The sequence below is a fragment of the Mycetomoellerius zeteki genome, unplaced genomic scaffold, assembly GCF_001594055.1.
Source record: "Mycetomoellerius zeteki isolate Tzet28-1 unplaced genomic scaffold, Tzet1.0 scaffold96, whole genome shotgun sequence".
Taxonomy (NCBI): domain Eukaryota; kingdom Metazoa; phylum Arthropoda; class Insecta; order Hymenoptera; family Formicidae; genus Mycetomoellerius; species Mycetomoellerius zeteki.
In genome coordinates this window covers 263,062-289,421 of record NW_017257999.1, presented here as the reverse complement: position 1 = coordinate 289,421, position 26,360 = coordinate 263,062, and the positions used below count along the sequence as shown (strand labels likewise).

At 30.2% G+C, this 26,360-nt stretch overlaps 2 protein-coding genes across 3 annotated transcripts in view; one reads left to right on the top strand and one right to left on the bottom strand.

Annotated features, from left to right (window-relative positions):
• The window catches only part of RhoGEF3 (Rho guanine nucleotide exchange factor 3), a 203,627-nt gene that overhangs the window by 7,044 nt on the left and 170,223 nt on the right, over positions 1-26,360 (top strand). The window lies entirely within an intron of this gene.
• On the bottom strand, positions 3,572-9,849 carry LOC108730773 (venom acid phosphatase Acph-1). Of its 2 annotated transcripts, XM_018460699.1 has the most exons (8): positions 9,607-9,849; positions 8,671-8,778; positions 7,202-7,467; positions 5,653-5,809; positions 5,460-5,583; positions 4,439-4,650; positions 3,794-4,008; positions 3,665-3,677 (listed from the first exon to the last, which is right to left on the bottom strand). In XM_018460699.1, coding segments are annotated over exons 1-8 (1,173 nt in total). In that variant the 5' UTR covers positions 9,697-9,849; the 3' UTR covers positions 3,665-3,676. The 2 variants fall into 2 exon arrangements, with proteins under 2 accessions (XP_018316200.1, XP_018316201.1); XM_018460698.1 differs by having other exon boundaries at positions 3,572-4,008.

The following is a 26,360-nucleotide window of genomic DNA, read 5'->3' as shown; positions in this document are numbered from 1 at the left end:
GAACCGCTCCGACAGTGTTTCTCAAACGTCCTCCGTGATAACTTAGTGCGCTATCAAACGTGATATTAAACGTCACGCGTTATACATAAAGAAATAAATTGCCCTTTTTCTCTCTGCAATTTTAACGGCACTCTATATCAATACGATGAACGTGTCGATCGAAGCAGCGGTGTCTATTTCCACGTCGCAACTCTACGAGACCGCTTTTCGATCGCGTTTTCTTCAGGTTCTTGAACTCTTCACCCCGACGAAAATAGAAGAGTCGGTTCGTTCATTTTGGAATCAAATTTGCTCCAATTTCGCATTCGCCAAATGGAGAGTTTAATCTGATTACGCTATCTGTGACATTTAAATACCCGTCACAAACTGTCATTTATTTTTTACTTGGGATCATTCTACTGCCAGATCTCTTTATGAAATTTAATTACATATTTAACATGTGGAGGAAACCTATATCTTTTCTATTTTGTGATATTGTAAAGTGTATCTACATATCAATAAAGATGAGTAGAGAACACATTTGGAAATCTTTCATTGATTTATTAACGCTTGTGATTTCTCAACTTTTACACATAATCATAAATATAACATTATTTACAATAAATACTAAAAAAATGTAACAGTAATGTGCTTTCTGGATACTTGTATCCATACAGAACAGTGAGAAAATATTATAGATTAATATTTTTATCAATAATAATTAATTATGGACGCCTATACGAATATCAATCAAGTCCTATTTTTCGATTTTGAAAATTTCACACTGCAAAACATATCTTCTCTATGTATAAAAGACATTCATATTTTATAGTGTAAGTACGGAATGTACAGTGTTAAAATAGATTTTTTAAACGTTTATTTTATTTAAGATTTAAGCAATACTGGTACAATTCTTATGAAATTTTATTTATATATATTAAAATCCTTTCTATAAAGACTGGTAATGATTACTATTACAATAGACAGACATTGTGAAGATTATAATTATTGGTTATAGCTTCAGTCGTATATATTTAAAGCGGATAAAAATAACTTAACTATAGCAACTCATAATACAGCGGCGCCGGTAGTATAATGTTCTTTGTAACATGTTGAGTGCGTGTTTTTGTATAATCGTGATAGAAAAATATTGTATATTATTGAACTTTACAGAACAAAAGGACTCGTAATGCAAGAAAAACTGCTCAAGTAGTCCAATCGAGAGAGAGAGATATCTGTAACAGATCATGTACTCTTTGTCTCATATAGCACGTTGGAGAGGCACAGAACATGCAATTTATTAGAGCATTCATTTACTTGGATGATGGTTCTTCTTCTAGTATATTATAGAGTTTAATGCTGTATATTAGGTATATACGTCTGCATGTATGTATGTACCCTACCGTTCATTTTGGAAAAAAAATCGTAGAGAAGTTTTTAAGGAAAATTTTAAGGAAGAAAAGGAAGAAAATTTTTTAATTTCTATATTTGTTTCTAAATTACATAAAATTGAAAATTGATGGAAAAATATGGTGCGATGATTTTTCGCAATGCTCTCGAATTTCTTATGTAAAAATTTTTTACAAAAGGTTTTCTTCTTCGAAATTATAGAATTGACTTGAAAAAAAAGAGAGAAAATCTTGTTGTTACATTCTCAAATATAAATGCTTTCAAAAATTTTTAAAGATTTTTTTTTCTAACTTAACTTTTCGTGATAAATTTCGAAATAAAAAAACCGCAACTGTTCCCGAACTTATAAATAATAGGGATGTGCGATTTTCAAAATTGTGCATCGTGCTTGCAATTTTCTTTAAAGATTGTAGTATATTGCATATATATATATATATATATCGCGATTTTTATATGTGTATATTATACATTTATCCAAAATTAAATATTATTACTTTTTAATCTTATGTAATACTATCAGTGGTTGACATATAACCATCTATTAATATTTTAGGAATATTATTTAACAAGGATAGTGAGATGTAAGCAGTAAACGAATTGGCCAATAGTAGAAAAAATGTAAGGTAATAACTTTACGTTATCTACTGTGATTGGCCTCTTCGCTTATGACTTTACTACCTTATGATATTCAAACAGATAATTTAACTTGCGTCTACAATGAGAGTAATATTGCATAGTAAGCAGTAAGTTGTAAGAAATTAACCAATCGTAATCAATTATCCTCCTCGTTAGACTATGATTGATCAATTTCTTACGGCTTATACAACTTACACCATATTACTCCCATTATAGACGATCTTTTAGACGTAAGGAACCAGTAGATATTAACAATAGCAGAATTAAATTGTAATAAAAACGCTGTTATTAACGTAATATTTGTACAGATAATTCGCTTACGAGAACTAAAAAATCAGTGGACATTAATAATAAGCCAACTTTAGGGACCTATTCTGTAACTCTTAACGACTGTAACGTTGCGTAGGTTTGTATATGATAAAAAAGCTGCGCAATGACATTATATAATGCTACAATTACAGTCGTTAAGAGTTACAGAATAAGCCCCTAAATTACTGTTTGTCTTCTGAACGCAGCCTCCCAGATAGCAAAGCGTGTCTCAGCAAAATCGCACAAATCTGTGATTGCTTATGATGCTGGCAACTTGCCAAAGATTTGTCTTGAACGATTTTGAATATACCGACATTGTAGCAACATGCAGGTAACAATGTGTATATGTATTGCCAGCAGTTTAACAGCAAGATAGCTGCATCAATGTTATCTTATGTTGTCGGCAATATGAGCATTGTATGATGCTGCATATTATTATGGCAACATGATGGCAGTAATACGAATTTTGATGATGACGATTTTAAAGTTGTCGGCAAACCGCTGGCAAGTTGCTACTCAAAGTTATCATATCATGAAGGCATCAAGTTGCCAACAAATAAGGACTCAGTTGCTGTAATTCTGGTAGCAACACGTGCTTAGCAATGCATACTTAGCAAGCAACATGACACGCCAGCAACAAGACAGACACGTTGCTATCTGGGCTTTGTTTTCTACCGGTAGCGGTGTAGTAGCGTAACTATTCAGATTCTAACCTATCACATTAAATTGACAATTAATAAGTTTTGTTGTTCGGTAAACAACAAGGATGGAGTGATATCTGAACGCATCTATCTGAAATTTTAACAGTAGCACTGTGAAGGATCAAACTTGTCTAAAATTATAACAGTTTGATATTTGTGGCGTTATTTCTGTGTCAGGCCGAGAACTTTTCGAACTACCCTTATATATATATAATTCTTCTTTAATATCATATTTACTTAAGTGGAAAAAAATCACTCTTTTTATTATAATTTTGCGGAACTTAGAGTGGACATTTCTGCCTTGCAGTGTACATTCTTGATGACACGTGTCTATGAGTGAGAGATGTCTATTTCTGAATGATTACGATATCGACTACTATGAAATTGATATACCGATAGCTATTTACATATATACAGTGGTTCGTGTATAACGCGACAGTGTAACAACGCGTGCGGTAAAATGCATTAACGCGGTAACCGCAGCACATGTAGCGAAACGCATAGCCACAACCTCGTTGGACTTCTCGAACGTTCTCATAGTTCGGTGAAGTATTTCCGATATTGGTCAAAACGCGTATTGCGTCGATTTTCGCAACTATTTCCTTTTAACTTAAGGTCATGTAGCTCTGCTCCTATCTTTTTCTGCGAAAAAAAATACAAAAAAAAGAATAAGTATCTAGAATTTTGATTGTATCGATAAAAATTATTTTTGCACGAATTTTGACGTAAATGCGAAGAGAACGGTGAAAAAGATGCACCACGAAATTTTGTCGTTGGCGATACACGCTGCCGATGATCGATGATGCACGTTTTGCTTAAGATCCTCTGTTTTATCCCGACGACAGTAATACTCATCATCACTCGGCAGAACGTCCTTCACAATTCTGAGAAAGTCCTCAAAAGGACATATCTCTGCGCAGTTTGGGATTGTCTGTACTTTCAATTGTTCCGTAACGCCAGACCATAGTAAAACCTGTGGAGAGGTTCACGAAAAATAAATCTTTAATATCAAGCGCTTGATTCTAGAATTGAAAAGAGATGAAGAGTAAATTGGACCTCGGTTAAAAAGTTGATCGCAAATTGTAAAACCGGGTCTAAGAAGAGTTTAAAAAATTATGCTGAGATATTGAACAGTAACAATCCGGACAGTTATTGTGTGCGTCAAATGCAGGCTACTTTTCGTAAGATATAAAAATAAATATGATATACTTATTAGAATAGAAAATAGAACTAAATCTTTTCTTGAATTGCATTTCGCGGAAAGTAGATTTGCTATTAATTGCCCTTTACAGAAAATTTACTATTATATAAAAGTTAATATAATTTTTATAGTAGTAAATTTTCTGTAAAGGGTAATTAATTTATAGACTTATTTGTTACGTGAAATATTTGTATTAATATACCCGGACATAGTAAATTCCCTTCTTGTCTCGAAGAGTTTCTAAAATGATCGCAGCACCATAAGGTGGTACCGTTGGTTCATTTGTTCCTAAAGCGTAGGCAAGGGCAGCTACATTAACTTCGTGGCCACCAAACAGAAAAGCTTTTCTATCACGTGGCGATTTTCCTGCTTGGTGTTCTTGAATGTCATCCACTATTTTACGAAGCAGCATACCTGTTCATATATATAAACACTGGTTACAATTAAAAATTTTGAAATTTTAGTTTTAAATAATAAAATAAAAGGAAACTGTAAGATGTCCCTGAAATAAATTTCAAAATTTTAGTGATATATATTCTATTTATCTTGAAGATGAAGAAAGTATAGTCGCATAGTTGTAAATCCGGAAAAACACATTATTTCTGACGACGAAACCAAAATTAATAGAATTGATGGTTTTCATCTGACCATATAACTTTTTTCCAAACTTCTGTTCTTTATATTTTGTAGCAAATTTTTTTCGCAAGTCAATATTTTTATTTGAAAGAGCTGGTTTATTTGATTTTTTTTTGCTTTTAATTTAATTCTGTTCAAAAAGCGGTGAATGGTCTATTCACTGGCACTTATTCCAACTTTTCGACCGGCGATTTTTGGCGTTTTGTGATCATCAGATCGAATACGACGTGCAATTTCACGTGCATCTCTGTCAGAAACAAGTCGTGGTCTATCGTTTCTTATAGAAGTTGACGCAATACTATATTTTTTTCTTATTTTCGCAACTATCGTATGACTTACAACATATTTTTTTGCAATTTGATGCAGTAACAAATTTTTATTACATAAAGATCTGATAAAATTTATTTTTCTTTCACTAAGTGGCTTCATCTTAGATTACGCGTAGTAAGCAGCTCACAGACTAAAGAATGATTATAGAAGCGTCTTACGATAGTCCGTGCGTACATCTCTTTGAGATAAATAAAATTCACTATTAGAGTTTGCTGATATATTTCAAGGACATCCTGCAATAATAGCACATTACTAACCTCCGTTTAATCTTTTCAAAGTTTTTGTGTATGATCGAAGTTTGAAGTCTAACTCTATCAATTCTATCATCGGACTCGGGAAAACATTTTGAGTCCACTTTGGTAGTGTCAAATTTTGTGCACTCTGGAAATGATTATATGATAAAAATTCAGATAAACTTATAAATTTATTACTATTGAAATAATTGCTTACTTCCTCTTTCAGTAGATTATATAAGTGACCAACTGCTTCCGTAGTATTGATTAGTTTACCAGTGTGATCCGTCAAGTAATCCATTACATTCTTGTACTTATTGATCATCTCTTTCTCACTGTCTAGCTGAAGGAACCGTTGATATTCTTCTATGTATCTAAAAAATAAAAAGAAAAAGATATTAAATAAAGTAGTGAGTTGTTTAGCCTTGGAAATTTAACGATGGTCATCTATTCGTTTTAAAGATTCCAGTCGTAGCTGTTTTACAAAATTTTGTGTTTCTGGAAATATATATATATATGATCGCAATTGAAATTTTTTAAAGAATTATAGGACTCGATGGAGTTTTCTCACGTTCTAAAATTAACCTTTGATTTATTTTTGCAAGTAGATATGACAATTTTTGTAATTGAGATTTTCAGTCATCCAATTGCAATTAACCGTCTATCATATTTCTAGACGTATTTGTTAATTATTGATAATAACGGAAACTTCTACTGATTGAATGATATTGGAATATTATCGTTTTACAATCAGAAGAGAGAAATAATAAGTTTATATGTATAAGAAATATTTTTGATCATCGATTTTATAAGATAATTCATGTTTGAATTTTTGGATTGGACGTTTTATTTATTTCTCTACTTTAATGATTGTTCCGTTGCAATTGAAATTTATTATTATTTATACTTTATTAACATTGAAGATGACGTAGTGATAGATTTGTTCGTATATGTATTTGATGTATAAGATTTATTAAACGTTAGCAACTAGCTTTGGCTCGTAGCTCCTTTTTTTTATTTTAATTTTTGTTTTGAACAAGATATCTTTTAAGACAGTTAATAATATGAATATACAACTATGGAAATGAAAGCCTTAAATGATCATTCTGGGTCTTTGGTGCTTCAATAATTCGGTCTGAATTTTTATATATATTCAATCTTGTAAACTGTGCATGAAATTTAATTTTCAATCTTGGAACACAATTATAAACAGAACTAAAGTAGTAATATCACAAAAGTGACAAGTAATATAATAAAATTGATGCTCAAGGCATCTTAGAAGGATAATTAGAAGATATTAATAATCTGATACTATAATAAGCGTCTTTAAAATCTGTAAATAGTTTTTATTTCTAGTTCCGTTTATGATTGCGTTTCAAGACTAAAAATTAAATTTAATATGCAGTTTGCTGAATCGGATATGTAAAAAAATGCACACCGAATTATTTAAACACTAAAAATTCAGCATGACCGTTTGAGGCTAAAAATGAAAAAATTAGAAATGCTAGATTAAAATATCATTAGAGTTTTCTGTATAAAACATTATGCATCTGCGCAGAAGAGCATACAAAAATAGTTAAATCTATTCTCTCTTTTTTTCGAGTTATTTTTATTTTACATTATAAAGCTAAAATAGTTGAAAACAAGGGAAACAAATATATTTTAAGCGTCCATGAAAAAAAGATTGGAAAAAGAAGATTAAAAGAAAGAAATTTGATCGTCAATCCTGTTATCAGGTCGTTGTGACCAATTCTAAAGTTACTCACCGATAGCAGTAATGCGGAAACAAGAGGTTGTCAGTCTTGTATGGCACGAAGAACGTCCATGTCGGAATCCAGGGCAAGTTCGGATTCCAGGTTTGCTTCTCGGAGGGCGGGAATAATCCCGCCAGAACTAACTGGAGAGACAGCTGAGTCCGCGGGACTTCGCTAGATCGGGCATAGATCTTGGACGGCCAATAATCCGGTCCGAAATATTGATCATATCTCTCGCGCAACATTGTCCCGATTTTGTACTCTCGCATCTTGCCTTGCTAAGTGCATGAGAAAAAGTATGGAATTGAATAGGTTTCGAAGAGGCGGATATCGGAAAATTACACGGACTTTTTTTAAACCTAACTATTTTCTCAATTTTAATTGAAAATAACGAATATTTAACAAAAGCAGGGAATTGATTTCTTATTTATGGAAGTTATTTAAGTTATTGATATTTCAGAGATTTTGGAAAACACTTGGAGGTAAACACTTATACTGCATAAAAATGGGGACAAAAATAAGAAATAAAAAAGAGATAACAAGAATGTGATAAATAAAGATTCAATGCTAGCGTTGTGTAATCTAATTTGTTTCAAGAGTAACTGTTCCTATTATTGTGTCTGTCTCTATTAGTGTGCTTTGTATTTAAACAAGCCATAAAGAAGACTAGCACTAATAAGTAAGAAAAGGTATTTTTTTATTAAGTTAAATTATTAATGTATACGATACTAAAGATGATATTCTATTTTTTAACTATTAAAGTATAGTAAATTTCCGAAAGATACATATCACAATCTATATGAATTTTTATACATATGAGTCCAGTAATATCGCAAGATTTTAAGTTTGTTCCTATTAGGACCATGGCATATAAAAAACTTAAGACATTAAGACGTAAACAGTAAAGAAATCAACATGTTGGATTGGCTACTGCTTACGTTATAGCCTTACAAACTCTATTGTGATTGGTCAATTTGCTTACTACTTAAGTTTTTTTGTGTGTGCCATGGCCCTTAGTGTGCCCTGTATTGCAGTTGAGAGCGTTGTGTTATGAGTGTACATTGAAATTGTAAGTATAATTAAAATGTGATTTATGCAATATTACCTTAAACAATTAGCTTACATCTATTACCTGTTTTAGTAATTATATGTTAAAATAAGTCAAATGCAAATAGGTACACAAATTGGGGGGAGGAGATTAATAGGGCACATTAATTGGGTCATCACCCCTTGAAAGGGCACACTAATAGGGACAAAAATATTTTCTTTATTTTTATTAAAAACATTACAAAATATATTAACATTTTTTTTAAATATAAGAAAAGGAAATAGTTGAAAAATTGACATTTTGACTTTAATCAGACAAAATTAAAGCTACAATTAAATCACGTAAGCAATTAAATCACGTAATTGGATTGACAATATTTGATTACGTGATATAATATATTTTATTGTAATTGTGTGTTGTGATTTGTACTTACATTGGTCAAGTCTCCGTTTCCCATTGGATAGTAAGAATAGTCGCGATATGGGTCATTGGGATAATTTTGAAACTCTCGATGGGGCACTTTGTCACCGTGGCGAAATACCTTCGAAACAGAATATACTTATGTAAGCTATGTCGTCTTCATCCGTTATCATCAGTCACCTCACAGACGGTATCGCAATAATGTAAATGTTTTGTTACTTGTCTTTTGCACGAGGGATCGCTTTCTTTTAACTTTTTAATTTCTCTCGAAAATTTCTCTCGGCATCGAACTCACTTACATAATTTGCAAAATTTGTTTGCCTCTCAGAAGAGAACGGTCAGAACTGTCCCTCACCGATTTTGATGCGCTTTGGATATGTTGTAGAGCATCAAAAAATATACACACACGACCCATATTTTTTTATAGCGGCTTATCTCGAGGTTTAGGGGGTGAAACACCCCCTTGAAGAAAATGGATTTTTTCGTTTTCAGCAAATATCTTCGAAACTATGCCGCGTATAAAAAAATGGTTTTTTAAAAAATGAATACACTATTATATACAGCATAAAATGTAAAACTATAAATCATTTTTTTATGTGTTTCACGCCCTAAACCTTGAGATAAGCCGCTATAAAAAAATATGGATCGAATATTTTTTGATGCTCTATAACATATTCAAAGCGCATCAAAATCGGTGAGGGACAGTTCTGACCGTTCCCTTGTCAGTGACAAATACAGTATATAAATAACACATTTCACATTTTGGAAAAAACGAAAAAATAATTATTACTTATTTGCAAAAAATCTGGAAAGCATTAAATTAAATCTTTGAAAAAAACAGAAATTTTTTTACATTATTATTTGAATACAAACTTTCGAGAAAAAATAATCCTCACTGATTTTACGAACGCTTTCTATATGCACTTGAATGAATGAAATAAGACTTTACCACGTGAAGCAATTGCAGCTCTACATCGGGAGTGGCTGATAAAGCAAGACTGCTAAGAAATATGGTGAAAATTATCGATTGCAGAAACATTCTCCCGATATCTTCCCGAAAAAACACTTTCAATTTGAACAAGCACTTTCAACACTTAATCCGAAACGATCTGAACAACCGTCGCGATCGGAATCAACGATTTCACATCACAATCTACGGATGGTGTTTATATTTCTACTCTCGCCTCTCTGCTGACATATGCGAGTGGGGGTGGGATAAGGAATAGTCGAACAAGCTCGTAATTCCAACGATTTTTATCAACAAGTTTCCTGCTCTGAGCAAGCGATCCGATCGGATCCTTTTCCCTGACGTTGATCGTCGCCTTCCACGAAGGACACGTGTAAGTAAATAGCAGGAAACTTACAGAAAACCGCAATTGACGATCTCGTAGGGAATTCTCTATGTGGAAATTTTTAAACCGAACACTCACATTCCGCCATATTTCATTTATCCGCGATATTTCATTTATGAATTGTATGAAATTATAATTGTCAGTGAACGACAAAGTGAGTCTTGCCATCTTCGAAAACTTTATTATATTGCTTTAAATTAAGAAGCGCCATAACGGTCAGAACGTTAAGATGTTGAACTATTGTAAATTCATTTAAATGAATTTACAATAGTTCAACATCTTAACGTTCTGACCGTTATGGCGCTTCTTAATTTAAAGCATTATGTTTAACATTAGCGGTCTTTCAATCTTATTATTGTTTATTATATTGACTTCGAGAATTTCAATTTATTGATTTCTTACAAATGTATGATAGACTCTCAAAAATAGCAATCTGATGTTTTTGAAAATAATTCAGATGTTAATTGATTCAGACACTTATGTGCACAGCGCAGCACACACACAATAAAAAATTTTATTTTTCGATCAAACATGCTGTCGTCTCTAATAATAACTTTTAACTTTACTCAAATTTTTATTAGCTTCGCAAGATAATGATTTAAAGATGAAAAGAAATATTATCTTCTTTTAAAGTGGCTGATTAACATTTTAACGTGGCTGATTAACATTTTAAAAAAATTTGATGCTTGGCATTAAAAAAAATATAAGAAAAATATTATGGCGATTACCGAAGATTTTTTATTATGAAAATCGACAATTGCAAATAATTCCGATAATATTTTGCGTTTTTTAATACAACTAAATATTCAATAAAGCAATGTTGTTATTTTATAAAATCGCTTTATCTATTTTTGATTTGCGTTTTTCTTTTTTCCTAACTGGAAAACGATTCCTTGCGCACTCATGAATGTGCTGAATTTACGAGTCTCGCAAAATGCTTGGCCGTTCCGACAGGCTTATCTACATGTACGTAAATAACAAAACGGATCTGTGGAGCATAAAAGCATACCATAAAAAGCGATGTATAATTTACGAATCTCTGAAGTTTTTCTTTAGAAATTCCTTGCCAGAATTATTTGTTTCGATATGATTGCAAATTTCACTGAGTATTTTGTCAACAATTTGTAAATAACAATTTTCGTTAAACATTAACAGTCTAGTTTGTCTTATAGACAATTATTATCATATATGAATAGATAATATTTTAATCGTTAAAAAATTTCAATGTTGGATTAAAAGTTTACAATTAATTACGGATTCATATATTCATTTAGCTACTTGAATTAAAATTTCAAGACCTCTTTTACTTCACTTTTTACTTTAATTTTCAAGAACTTTTTTACTTCAATTTATGTTTGAGAAAGATTTGTTATTAATTGAAATTTATCTATAAAGAATCTTTGAACCCTTTAAAAAAACTTATTATTAGAAATCTAATTAATATATAAAATCATCATTTATCACAAATAGAATATAATTTTTTAATTGTACTTTATTTAGTTTTTTTATGAAAAAGAAATACAATTATTATATATAAAATGTCATGTTATATTGTTACACATAAAATATATTGCAAAGCACTTTTTATATTTTTTTCAACCTCAATCAAATACCGATATCTCTGCAATATACATCGACATATTAAATTGATATTGATATGTCATGCCAGGTGTAGACGTGCGTCAAATCGACTGGATCGAATATATACCATATTATGGAAGTCCCAAGGATATCCAGTCGATTCGACTTTTGAGAGCAACATGATGCTTACTTTGACGTTCACCGTGCTACGAATTTAGCTGTTGCAATCGTATTTGGAATAGTAGACGTCATTTCTGAGAATAACTTTTTGGGGACCTTTTTTATTCAGAGACATTGTGTGTATAATTACGTTTCTTTAATAGTACAAGTTAAACTATTCGCTTTCATGGAATCAACGTGACGTGTATTCTAAAGAATTTGTAAGAATTTGGGTGTGCCTAAATGATTCATGTGGATATAATCGGAATAAAATGAAATGAATACATTGTCGCGTCCATTATCACGTCTTTTTGTGGTGCATTCCGTGAAATCATTGCACGCTTTTGTTTTACTCGACACGCCGTAAATTTTTTTCTTCCGTAATTCAATTCAAGGAAATCAGAGAAACCTAGGAGAAGGCTTTCAGACAAAAATGATATTCACGTACGCAACCGAAGATGCCATTTCTAATTAGGCATCGTAAATTCCTGACCAGCGCTCATATAACGAAATTGATTGATCTTTTTACGAAATGGATAAAACGTTGAAGGAATATTTCGTTTACGTAATATGTATGACAAAAAACATATCGCGTGCGTGGTCAGACATATATTTTACGCATTAACACTCGCATCTAAAATCTATTTTAAACGACTTACAATTCGCTATCTTTTAACTATTATACATATCATTTTTTCTTTCGTGTATAATTTTACATATGAAATTATAAATGGAATTTTCCAATCTGAACTCTGAGGTAAATTACAGATTATTTATAAAAATAGATTCTAAATTATGAAACAAAAAGTATGAAACATAAAATATCGTTTTCCTAGAATAATTATTTTATGTAACGATCACAAAAAACGATATACGGTTATAGCGCGTGTATTTCGCAGGAAGAGAACAAATAATTAAACCGCATGTTGCGAATAGATGAACAGATAAGGATTCTAGCTATTTCAACGCATCGTTGACATATTATTTATAATTAACATTATAACCGTCGATATTAAAATTGTACAGCTGCGAAATTTTGTTGTTGTTGACGAATAATACATATATGATTTCTCATAATTATGCAACCGTAGTGGGCTCGATTGTCAATTATATGCAAGAACCAGACCAGCCAAGAAAGAATAAGTTCTGCATCAAATGATTATGCTGCATACATATTTACTAATTACAAACCCATTATATCACTAATTCTGCAACGTGCACTCTTACGTACAAAACAAGCTTTTTATGTTTAAAACACTATTTTCCGATGTATCAAAGTATCTTAAGCATATTTGCTTGTTAGTTCTTGCTATAAATATACTAGTTTTTCTCTTTCTTCTTCCTCCTCCTGCCTCTCTCTCAGATTTCCGAAGGGGTAACCACTAGCTGAAATATTGTCCCACAGATTACATGATTTCATATGATTTCATCTGATTACAAATAATTTTTTTCACTACATATGAAGTAATTTGGTAAAATATACGATTTTATTTAATATTACACGATGATTTCTCGTGATTGCATATATAATTATCGGATTTACATAGAGATTTCATATGAATTTTATAATGATTTCGAGGACTCTGTCTCACGATTATATTAAATGATTACTCCCTCGCAGATTTCTTTAATTATGGTTGATGATTTCTAATAAAATGATGAAATTCCACGTTGTAATACATCATCTGGATGACTCTGCGTATAAACAGTTTGATATAACAGTAAGGTACCTGAGCCGAATAAGGCCCACCTAATTTAGTTTGTTTTTTTTTAATTCTATTTATGGGGCTATTGAAATAAACTAAGTGAGAGAGAGAATCAAATCTTCATTTCATTCACTCCTAAAAATAAAATATATTATTTATATAGAATACATGTAAATAAACGAAAAAAAATTTTATTAAACTCTGATATTGGGCTTTATTATATGCATATGAATATAATAAGGCCCAAATAAAAAATAAATTAAAAATAACGAAGAAAGTAAACATTTTCTTTCTAAATCAGTTTTAAAATTAACTGAAACTGAATTATTAATCATAGAAAGGAAATTTCTTAGGACTTATATTAATATAAAAATAGAATGTTTCTATTTTTTTATTTATGTGTTTATTTTATAAATATAATAAAGAAAATATAAAATCTATTATATAATCTTTATATTATGAAACAATAAAACATAACTTGCCTAGCTTTTCTTGTGTGAGGTTAATGCTATTTTAGTACAAGATCAAATAAACGAGATCAAATGTTGTTATCTACGTATTAAAATTATGCGAATAGAACGACTTTCGCGCGGCCTTCATTCAGCCATACCTTGCTACAACTATATATAAATGAATCATTGCAATATATTTAATGCTTAACCTTCGTTTCTATATCTTAATCTATATCGTTAACATAAAATTCGTAATGCAATATTAGTAATTATACCTATTTTACAAAACATTTTATGTTAACTTGTTACAGTAATTAATTGTTATAACAATTTAAAGAAAATATTTTTGTCTTGGTAGTCTAAAGGCTTAGCACGCTCGTACGGAATACAAGAGATCCGGGTTCGACTCCCGGCCGAGATAATATTTTTTGTAATAAATTTATTTATAGCTTTTCAGCACATTAACATCTTGCTAATATGCTGCCTGATTGTGCATTAAAATTATTAAGAATTGCTTGTCAATTTAATTTAATTTGTGATATTATTCCAGTAGTTTAATTACGTTTATAAGTCCGGAAAACCAATTCGGTGCGCAGTTTAAAAAACTACAAATATGGTATATGTGCAAGCACATATATAGTATATATATATATAATTCACATTGAATTATTTAAGCATTAAAGATCTAGATTCGACCGATATAGGCATTTTAATTTCTAGCATTGATTGAATTCTCACCTGATACGATCTAAAATAAGATTCTTATTGAAAATATCTTTGTTTTCATTAAAAAAGTTAATGATATCTTGTCTACAAATGACAAGATAACGTAAAATACATATACAGTTATGATAAAATTTTTATATTTGTCACCTAAATTTATTAATATTATTAATAAATTTTGTAAAAATTTTGTCAAATAACTCTTTTCAGTATATATTTTAGTAAAATATGTATATTTTTTTAAGATATATATATGTTATAATATATTTTATAATATATTACATAGAAACTCAAGCAATAATTTACATTGGATGTATAATAACTAACAAGTGTCACATGATTGTTTGTTTAAACATACACGTGCGTTATTAATTTTCTTCCGTTAAAATTTTAATTAATTGACCGACTTGGTTATTTACGAATAATTTTCTAAATGAAAATATCAATTAATATGAAATTCGAGAACAATTAATATCTAGCAATTGATGCGGATTTTGAAATTAGCCATTTAAATGTCGTTTATATAATTATAAATTAATTATCAACGCAAATGTAAATGTTAAAAAGGATACATACTTTGCTTTAAATAACGAAACACGTTACTCGATTTCTGTGTAGAAGAAAAATCATGTTCGTACAGTGTTGTCATATTATAGAAACTGAACAGTGGGTGTGACTCGAATAAAAGTCCGTGTCTTTATATTAATGTGGACATGTAGATTAGGAAAGAAAAAAATAAACTGGTCATGATTGTAGAATATAATTGTATGGTTGTAGATTTATAATTAATTTATGATATTCGCGCTATCGCGCTTATGCAATGTTTATACGTAGAATTGTATAATTCCTACGTAATATGCAACATAATTTCAATTTCGGTACTAATCTTTGTAAGGAATAACAAAAGAGATATATGTATTAAATAACAAAGGTATCAATACATATCAAAGGAAATTTTTTTATTAAATATAATAACTATAACGGCAAGTGATAATAATAGTTTTAATACGTAATAATGTACTACGAGATTATGAACAAAAATATATTTGTAAATGAAGAACAAAAATAACGCAACGAAAAATAAATACAATTAATCATTCACAAGCAAATAGCTGAAATATCATTATATCTATGACTGATTCCGCAAACTTTGTGATCAGTTCTATTTTATTAATAAATGTATATTATTAATAAAATACAATAATAAATTCATTTCAAAAATCATATAATAATAAATTATTAATAAATATTATAAATGTGCGCTTTGAGAGTGTAGATATTGAGGTACGTAATACAAATAATGGATAATAATATATTTTATTAATTTTAATGAAACTTTGCATTGAAGCAATCAATCAAAATGCAGTTATTAATGCAATATTTTATCAATTTTCAAATGTGAATCATTATACGTGTAATTGATCCACGAGATACACATATTTTATGCATTATACATAACAAAAGTTAGGAAGTAATGAGTTACTTGTATGGTAATGCCATTTTTTCGTTACTTTTTTTCGGTAACGATCATCACTTTTTTGAAGTAATGTTTTCAATTCTACACACGAAGGTATTTTTCATTGTGGCAGCTAGAATTATTTCATTAATTACATTTATTAATTCATTGATCATCTAAAAATTTTCATTAATAATATAGTGGTATATTGGATGAGTTTTTATTTTATATGTGTATTTGTTATGTATAGAATTTTTGTTTCTAAGTAAATATCTTTGGACAAATTATTTTAATAGGCGTTCATGCCGCGTACAATATAAAATTTATTAAATTTAAAATTTATTAAAATATGTATGTATATGTATACGCGCGCATATTTACACAAAATAGTTCTAGACAAATGTCAAACTGTCTAAACTTTCTCGAAACTGCCAAACAGTAGAAGATATAAAAAAAAATACAAGAAAAACTCTTTTATAATTTTTTTGTAAAACCTGATAATGCAAAATAAAATTTTTTTCTTGAATTTTTTAAAATTATATTGATAAATCATTTTGCTTCTTTTAAATAGAACATTAATTTTATTTGTTTCGGTACCATAAAAACACAAAAAAACCAGATTTAACAGACTTAACAGATTTAACTTATTCGAAATAACCTCCAATTAAGGTATACCGAAGGAGAAGTTGAAATATATGAAAGAACCAGATCTTTATTACACTTTATTTACTCTGTTTACAGTATATATGTTCGAAACTTTATCTCTGGCTTTTATCTTTTGCAATCTGTTGTATACAATAAGTTAGACACAAGTTTACAAGAGAAACATGTCTTAATATCTTCGTACTGATAATTCGCTCCTTAACGTTTCTTTCAAGTTACATAGTTTCATAAACTTTTAATTCGCTTAATGTGATGGTCTCATATGTTCAATTTATGGATTTAAAAACGTGTCATTTAGCTTTCTTGTTAATATTAGTATATAATGAGATATATTTTATAATATAGTATATATTATAATCACGTTACAGTCTAAGTCAGGGTTTCCGAGTTTCCTAAACTTTTGTGAATCGCGACCCACTTTTTAGAATAGCAAATTTTCCACCCACCTAGTTTTATTAAATATAGAAAATTGGGGAGACGGGTGGGAATTGATTATTTATTTATACTTAATTTTACTACTTCTCTTTTTTTATTTTTTATTAAATACACTTGTTTCTTATATCTGTTAATAATTAACAGTCTTAACCCACCAGCACCATTCCAAAATTTGCAATAGTTTACACTCTGGGCCGTTGAGCGAAACAGTATATATTTTTTATGGTTCCAAATTGCATAAAAATCTGAAAAAATTCTTGTATACTTGTAAAACATTTAATAATAAATTTTTATTATAATAAAAGCTGGACTGTATTTTATTTATTTTTTACATATTGAAATCTGAATAAGAACTTTGAGAAAACGTGATATCGACTGTACCTTAAAAGACATAAAGTGGTGCTGGAGGGTTAATATCAACATTGAGTCATTTTCAGATGCAAGGAGTTTGATAATTATAACTTATTTTGCAATTTAGTTTTAACTCTTACCATCGCTGAAAAGTCAATTTTACACATGTAGTCGTGAAAGAGAGCAGCACTCTTAATTTAATGAAATGTAATTTAACATTCTAAAATTTTTCGCTGTTCACAAAAAATTGGCTTGCGATCCACTAGTAGGTCGTGATCCACACTTTAGGAATCCCTGGTCTAAGTAACTTTTAATCTTGATATGTATATGTATGTGAAAATGTTTAAAAATACAGATTAATCCGTCGCGAGACACCAATCCGATGAGTCTGAGAAGATTACATTTGTATATGTAATATGTAATCTGCATTCAATGTGATACTTTATATTATAATCTCATGCGTACGGCGTTAATAATAAAACACAAAATTAATATAATGCAATAGATATCACAAATTGTTCGCGATATATATACATCATATATATATAAAAATTCAAGGAGAAAAAGTGAATTGATCTTAAAAAGTTCTTTAAATATAAATTTTTTAAAATTTAAATATTTGCTAAGAATAAGATAAATATTTGTTCTCAGCGATGAGAGTATTTTTTGTGATGTGTTTTTGCGATGTTAATATCGAATCACTGTTCGAAAGATTTAAGAATTTAGGTTTCATTTACAACGATGGCACAATGATATATTCGTTTTTACTGAATGTCGATGGTATATCATTTCATATTTTCTTAATAGTCGCACGTTAATAATATTGCTTCCTTCTGCTCTGAGAGCCAATTAGCGATCTTGTAGTTCTGCAGATAGTGACCTTGAATGATACATCGATTGGGTGCGAAGTGAGAGATAAAAAACGAGGAAGTGAAAAGAAGAAACAGAAATACCGGATGCTCGGAGTATTTTATTAATGCATTATTTACGCACGACACAAGTGTAGTTTCCACAAGCGCGACATGCAAATGCATGATGAATAAAAAGAGATATCGCTGATAGCGAGTCTTGAATTGCACACGTAATCTTTATACAGCGCAAGGAGCCTAAGAAGAACCACATGGTATCGCGCGACTGCAGCCAAACATTCGTCTATTAGTCGACTAAAAGCATCCTCTAATTTCCTTCTTCGTGAATATTGCGTGAATATATCAAGATTGCGAAAAAAGCGTACCCCACAGCGTTTATCATGTCGCTTGATAGAACTTATTATTTTGTGTCGAGCATAAGTCGCTTAATTATCATGCAACGCAATCTGCAATTCTTTTTATATTTTTTCTAAATCAAAGAAAGAATCCTATTTTTGACCGAAGCGAATATTGACACTCAATATAATATTCCTATATAAATTTACAAATACATTGTTTATACTACGAGCCGATTCGATTTGTTGGACTTGACGCAATCATAAATTGAAGCTCGAAATAATATTACAAATTACAGTCATCGTCAATTTAATAATGATGCTAATGAACATGTTAAAATTAAAGTTTGAACCTGGAATTCTCGACTTCTCAAATAACAAAATCATCATTATAATGACTATCAAAAATCTTTTTTTCGTTACTTAACATCAATAAAAAACTAAATAATGACGTAAGATAGACGTAATATATGTAATAATATATTATTGTCATGTAATTATCATTTTTTAATGAATAAGATGTTAAAAAATAAAAATATTAATATATTAATAAACATCGATTATTTATTAGATACAAGTTTACGCGCGTCGAAATGATTTTTTGGTCTTGAAACGCTAATTCTACTAAACTACCGCAGTAATATCACGAGTTAAAATTGACTAGCAATTTAAAAAATTTTTTATGCTTTTTCGCATCTTTGAAACGATCTTAATTATGCTGAGTGACATATTAAAATCTGTAAATAATTAATTCTTATTGCAAAAAATATTACCTCGGCCGGGAGTCGAACCCTCGAAAAATCCTCGAAAAATCATTTCGGCGCGCTTTTCAAAAAGGACTACATATGTAGTATATAAATTTACACAGAATCATTTAAGATCCACCCATACAAGGTTGCATTACTGTTGTACATGTAGGTCAGATGCTCGGACATTTGGTACGTTCGCACATGTTACAAGTGTTCTATGGTTCCTAGAATACGCTCGGAATTAAGCAAATGTTCACTTTCCTTCAACTAGAATGATTGAAACTATCAAGGATGTCAGGAACAGACCACACAAATGAATTCAAAATGATCTCATTATATTCCTTGCATATCGCTGTACCTTGTGTCTATGTTTTTAAATGAGAGTTCTTTAGTAACGAAAGTGTTGTTATTTTCCGAAATTACGCCTGGCGCGAGCGTAACAATATTACATGTATAACGTTTGTGTTAGCTTTGTCTTAGTTGGCTGAATCGATTCCCGATCTCACACACACATGAATACGTTACAATCTTACCGATTATCATCGAGCGAATAGACGCATTTTCATATTTTAGCGCTCCATAACTCGGATCCTAGGCATTTCTGGATTTTTGTGCCCATTAAGACATTTGTTCAGGACAGTAAAGAGGACAACATATACTAAATTTTCAGACAATTTTACCGAGAGCCAAAACCCATAAGATTGGTGCGGGATCCTTTGCACATAAATGTTATTAAGCATCAAGATCCTCTTTGATTGAAAATGAATAATTTTTTTGTCTTAAATAATTTATTCTTATTTTTCTAATTTCTATTCATAATTGTTTATATTTTTTAATGATTAAGAAAAATTAAGAATAAGGATTATAATGAAATTTAATCTTTAAGAAATAAGATAATATTATTAGAGAAATAAAATTAATGACATATTTGATTATTAAGCGGGTTATCAGCTTAATTTTAATTAGTGAGTTGTAAACATTTGTGCACAAGCTTTTAATTACATGTTGGTTACTAATTGGTCTTGCAACTGACCATATATTAAAAATGAAAACGCAGTGATAATATTATTAATTTAATATTATCAATTTAATATTACTGATGAACATTATTAAATTCCCATGTTGAACAAGAAATTTATTGCAAAGAGTATATTATGAAATTTAATATTAAATTTTTTAAAAGAATTTTTTCTCTTTTCTTTTCTTTTTTCTTTCTTTCGTTTTTCTTCTCGTTTTTCTTTTTCAAGACATAAACACGAAATAGCCATTGCTCGGAAGATACCGATGATTGATACACTAGATAATACCATTATGGGTACCCAGGAGTTCTCGCATCTAATATTTTCAAGGATCTATGAATTTTAATCCGCCGTCGCAAGGAGAGAGGAACGCAGTCTTCTCTCAAGCAGAGAGAGCGCGTAGCGTAATGTAGCGAGAGAGAAGCCCCTCTATTACGTTCGTAGCATCAATAATGAATGGGTGAGGCTGCAACGTCGCAAATCAGAGACGAGCTTCTTATCATAGACGTACAGGCTCGCGGTTTCATTACAAGGTTCATTTTTTTTTCGATATATTATTTTGTAATTGTGCAAGGTGTGAATAATATTACGATATCTGCTATATATTGCGATATTTGCATTCTTCAGCGAGAATTAAATTCGCGAAATTGCCAAACTGTTCGTTTAAAAATCAAACATCGTTTGTTGACGCACGGAGAGATGAACGAAAAATGAATTTGTCCTCGATCGGGTCACCAGGACCGAGGATACAGTTAGACCGCAACTGAGGATTCACCTCATGGGGAAAGGGAAATCCAATAGCGCCGGAATTGAATAACTTATCGACAGATGTCGTGGAGCGTGAAGGCACGTTCGGAAACAACTTCTCCTCTCTCGAGGAACTGCCGCGGATCAGCCTAAGATCGATAGGCTACATCTAGTCACTCTAGCAACCAGTGCACGATTTTCATGTTAAAATCTCGACCTTCACCTCCATCCACGCAGTTCTTTCTCTTCTCCCTCTTTTCATGTATTACATCATCCTACTCTTCGAAATATCCTTTCTCTTCTAGACTTTTACTTAAACTCTCTCTTACAAATTGTCTTCCATTTTTCTTAAAAATTGCTTCTGATTAGTTATTTCTGTATACATTATATTACTATATATATATATATTTCACTATATATAATATTTTACTGTATATTGATAAATTAAATGGTATCTTTTTGCGAAACACATTTCATCTTCTTGTAAAGTAATAATAATTTTGTAATTAACTTCAAATAATCAGAAGATTGAAAAATCACTTATTGGAGATTATATCTAGTATTCTCTCTAAAGTAACTAAAACTCTATAATATATAATTTTAATTTTAAAATTCTCATTTTATAAAAATACTCGTTTATCTAACTCATAATTATTTTGGTATTATTCATTAAGCATCCACTTTTTAGAAATTGTTTTATTATAATATTTTTTGTGGGACTTTCTTCTAGAGTATGTTTAGAAATTTAATCAATGTGCTTGTTAAGGAAAAGTTTATATAGCGAGAAGTTTGGTACCGAATATGTCATTTTTATACTATATACATATATTTCTAACATTTTGTATTTATGTTTTGTAGAATATTTTATAGAAATAATTTAAGGTCAATTCAAGCTGATAAATGATAGAAAAGTCTGTATTTGTATGATATAATATAATATGTAATATAGTATATATTAAACAAAATCATAAGACCGTGATATGTGAATACATAACAATTTTGCAAACTGATTATGAGTGACAAAAGCCTACATGGTATGAGCTAGCTAGATCTTAGTGCTTGAATATTTTGATATGAATTTTATGTATATCATATGCAATTTTGCAAATTGCGAGCCGAAATCTTTTCGCTCGCATTCTCGAAAGGCAATTATAAATAGAACAGAATAGAATATAACAGTCATAATAAATATTAGTTTCGCTTTTTAGACTTTCACCATTGGTATCTTTAAATAATAGTTTCAATTCCTATATATTTTGTTTCTTATGCTAAATATTATTTAGCATAAGAAACGATTACTAGTATATCAATATATATTTTTATTTAAAGAATATATTACAATAATAAACGATTTATTATCATACACACATAAAAGAACATATTTATAAAAGAAAGTAAGTCGACGTATATTGTATTTATAATTTCATTTCGAAGTTTTTCTATCTGCGCTTGCACTTTTCTTTTTTCTTTTCTCTTTATCTTATCTTGTTGCTGTTATTTTATGTTTCTTTTATCTTAAATTTATTTAACTAATTCAAACCTCAAACAACGTGCGTCAGTATTTAATGCATATACATGTCTCATAGAAGTTACTTATTCTGCTATATAAATATAGCGTTTTATTTCAAAAGTGAACACACAACAAAAAAAAAGGATTTTTTAGTTATTGCTGTGAATGAATTAGGTAAACATTATCAATCATAAAAAATAAACTGATTTAAATTCAGAAAAAATTGTCAAAATCGTTACAACTAAAAAAAGGTGTTTTTTTAAAGAGTTGTGAAACGAAAAATAACAAAAATGATATTTGGTTACGTTGAGAATATTTATTTTGCCGATATTTTATTTGATTAGTAGATAGAAATAGTCTTCTGTGAAAAATAATTTTTCTGAGAAACTTAGTTTTTTGAGTTGTATTATTTTTGAAGTAAGGAATCGATGTTCTATATATAGAGCATATTTTTATGGCAAAAAATTACAATGAGATTTCATTTTTCTCTGTTTGTCTACTTATGTATCTCTCCTTGAATATTTCCTATCTTATTTGTTTCCATTTGGGTTTTATTTTTGCTATATAAAATGGCTTCTCGAGAACAACATGAATAATGATGTGAGGTACAAAGCGTTTAAGAGAAGTATTCTTCTCTGCATGTATAATTTTTTATCATTCGAAGCTTCGCTTTATGTCTGCATTAGAATAATATAGCATTAGATTAGTATACATAGACTTTAAATTAGTTAAGGAGAGAAGGATCTATCGTTTAGGAAAATCGTAAAAATTTTAGTGAAACTTACTATCATTGATATGTATCTAGTGCTCGAAAACATCAGACGATTTGACAGTTTGGACAGTTCGAATCTTAAGTTCGAACGTTAAATAGTTCGGACCTAATATATGTTCGAACTATTTTAACCCACTTCAGAGCTGAAAGTTTGAAATTATTACATTTCTCAAACATCACAAGTCGTCCTCAGGATCATCCTGAATATGTCCAGGATGGTTCAGGATATTTGTAGGATAATATCAATAAATATAAGAATTTTATTTAACTGCTCTTTTGTTTCCAAGGTATAACTATATTTGTTTACTATCCGAATTGTCCGCAATTCAGACAACAAATTGACATTTCGTACTGATCACTGCTTAAACTCGAATTGTTCGAACTGTCCGAAATATTCGAATCAGATGCTCATTTTCTTAAACTTCGAACTATTCGAATAGATCGAATATTCAACATGTTCGAATCTTTTGTCTGAGCCCTAATATGTACAATTTATTCACTATGTTTACAGTAGTTTACACCGTGCATTTAGGCCACGGCCTATACAATAGATGTCCTTGTTTATCCTATAGGTTAAATAAAGACATCTATCGTATAGGTCGCGGACTAAGCGCACAATGTAAACGTAGCCATCGTGTAAGAAACAATTGAAAGATATTTATGAAGAAGGCAAAAGCAGACCGTATTCACACAACAGCACGAATGTATCGTAGCTGCTTTGCTTCATTGAAAAATCGAAGAGTGTTCGCCCAATTTTATTTAAAATGAGATAGCGGCACATCTTTTTTCACAGTATTTCCAAAGCACTTCAGAATTAGAAAGCTGATTTGATTACATTAAATAGATAATTTTATTTTATAATGCAAAATCGATTACTTTCAATTATATTAATTCTTAAAATTTTGAATTATAAAACTTTTAAAATTCTTGATTTTGAAAATGAATATTTTAAAAAAATATTTATATTATATAAAATAATCATAGAAAAAACAGTTATGTTAATATAATTACATGTAGAGAATAACGATATTTATTATCCAGAAACAACTTTGTTTTTTTCGTAACATGTCGTGAAATTCACTGTCAAATAGTTTTATGTAGAAAATGTTAAAAGTGATGCATGTAAGTAATATGTTAGGCAATTTTGACTAGTTTTCGAAAGGCTTCGGAAATAACATTTTCCCGTTGGAATCTGACCCGCAAATATGGGCAAAGTAGCAGTAGAATATATGGGTTACAGAGAGGAAGTGCCTGCAGCGGCGTTACCTGCACACGAGTTGGCGCGATAACCCGGGGCATAGTTCAGGCAGACCTTGGACCAGTAACCCATATAATATGCGCACGCGGAAGCGACGCGAGTGTCCTTCACGTATACCAGATAAGCAGCCTCGATCCGGGCTTTATTTCACTGGCCGAGAGAAATTTGGCGTTCTCCCTTTTCGCGTATGTTTCCCACCCTAAATCCACGTTCATTTTCTGAGATTCGCTGACGCATCCGATAAAAATATTTCTCTCTTCGTACTGGCATTGTTATCGGATTGGCTTTGATGAGATTGTGCAAATCATCAGAATAGGGATGAAAAAAAAGCTATCAACGGGAATCCCATTGATTAATAAGAATTATACAAATGAAAATTTATATGAAGACAATAAAAAGGAAAAGACCAAGAGAGAACACGAACACAACTATAAATGTGTAAATATTTGCGATATAATTATGTCACTATGAGGAAAAACAACGAAAAGAACAAGAAAATATTAAATATTTTGGTTTTGAACCATTTTTAATGATTCAAATAAAATACATCACATTCTTTTCTTTCTGTCATTTTACGTACATTAAAGATTGATTATATATCAAGTTGTATTTTTTATTTATTTACAATTATTGATAATTATATAAATAACATTTTATTTAAGCAGATTGAGTAGTTTTTTATGTCGCCATTCAATTCTTTTATTCTTGACATCTAAAATTATAATAATTAAGTTACATATAGTATTGATTTATGAAGGTAATTCTGTGAGAATGACAGTTTATAGACATTTCATTAGAAGAACATGCAAAAATAATTAGAATTTTCATCAAATTTCGTATTTTCAAGTTTAAATCATTTCTTTATTATATATTATAATATGCAAAAATAATTAGGACTTTGATCAAACTTTGTGTTTTCAAGTTTAAATCATTTATTTATTACATATTGAAGTTATACATATAGTCAGCCTAGCGGATTAAACGCGGAAGATATTTTAAATATTCAGCGAGATTGAGAAAGCGTTTGAGCAAGCCCGTTTCTGTGGTGCTCATCAAATCTGGCGAATTCTTGCCCGGGAGGTAAGAATTCTTAGTGAGAGTTTTAATGGAGAGTGACCCAAGTTATGCAGAAGTTTAGAGTAATTGCGAGAACCGACGAACTAACAACGCGTAATCGGATGCAAATAAGGTACAGTTGAGGGAGTTACAATTCGAGTAGAAATTCTATTTAAAGGGAGGACAAGTTGCAGGACCGTTACATATTTATACTATCAGCAGGATTGTGCCTCAAGAATAGGCAAGAAAGTTGGGAAGTATTTCACGAGTTAATGATTCTTCTTATCATTCGCCTTAAGCTATAGATTAAACAAACTCGTTTGAATATATACAATACTTTAGCGAGATATATTATAATAACAACGAATTTAACCTTAACTGTTATATACATAATTCTCCAATTCTTTACTACACACGATAGATCGTTTGTGTCTGAGTTAATTTTCATCATTTTATAAGTATATAAAAATTAAATGGTTCTTATGGGAGTGTGTACGGAATCAATAAACT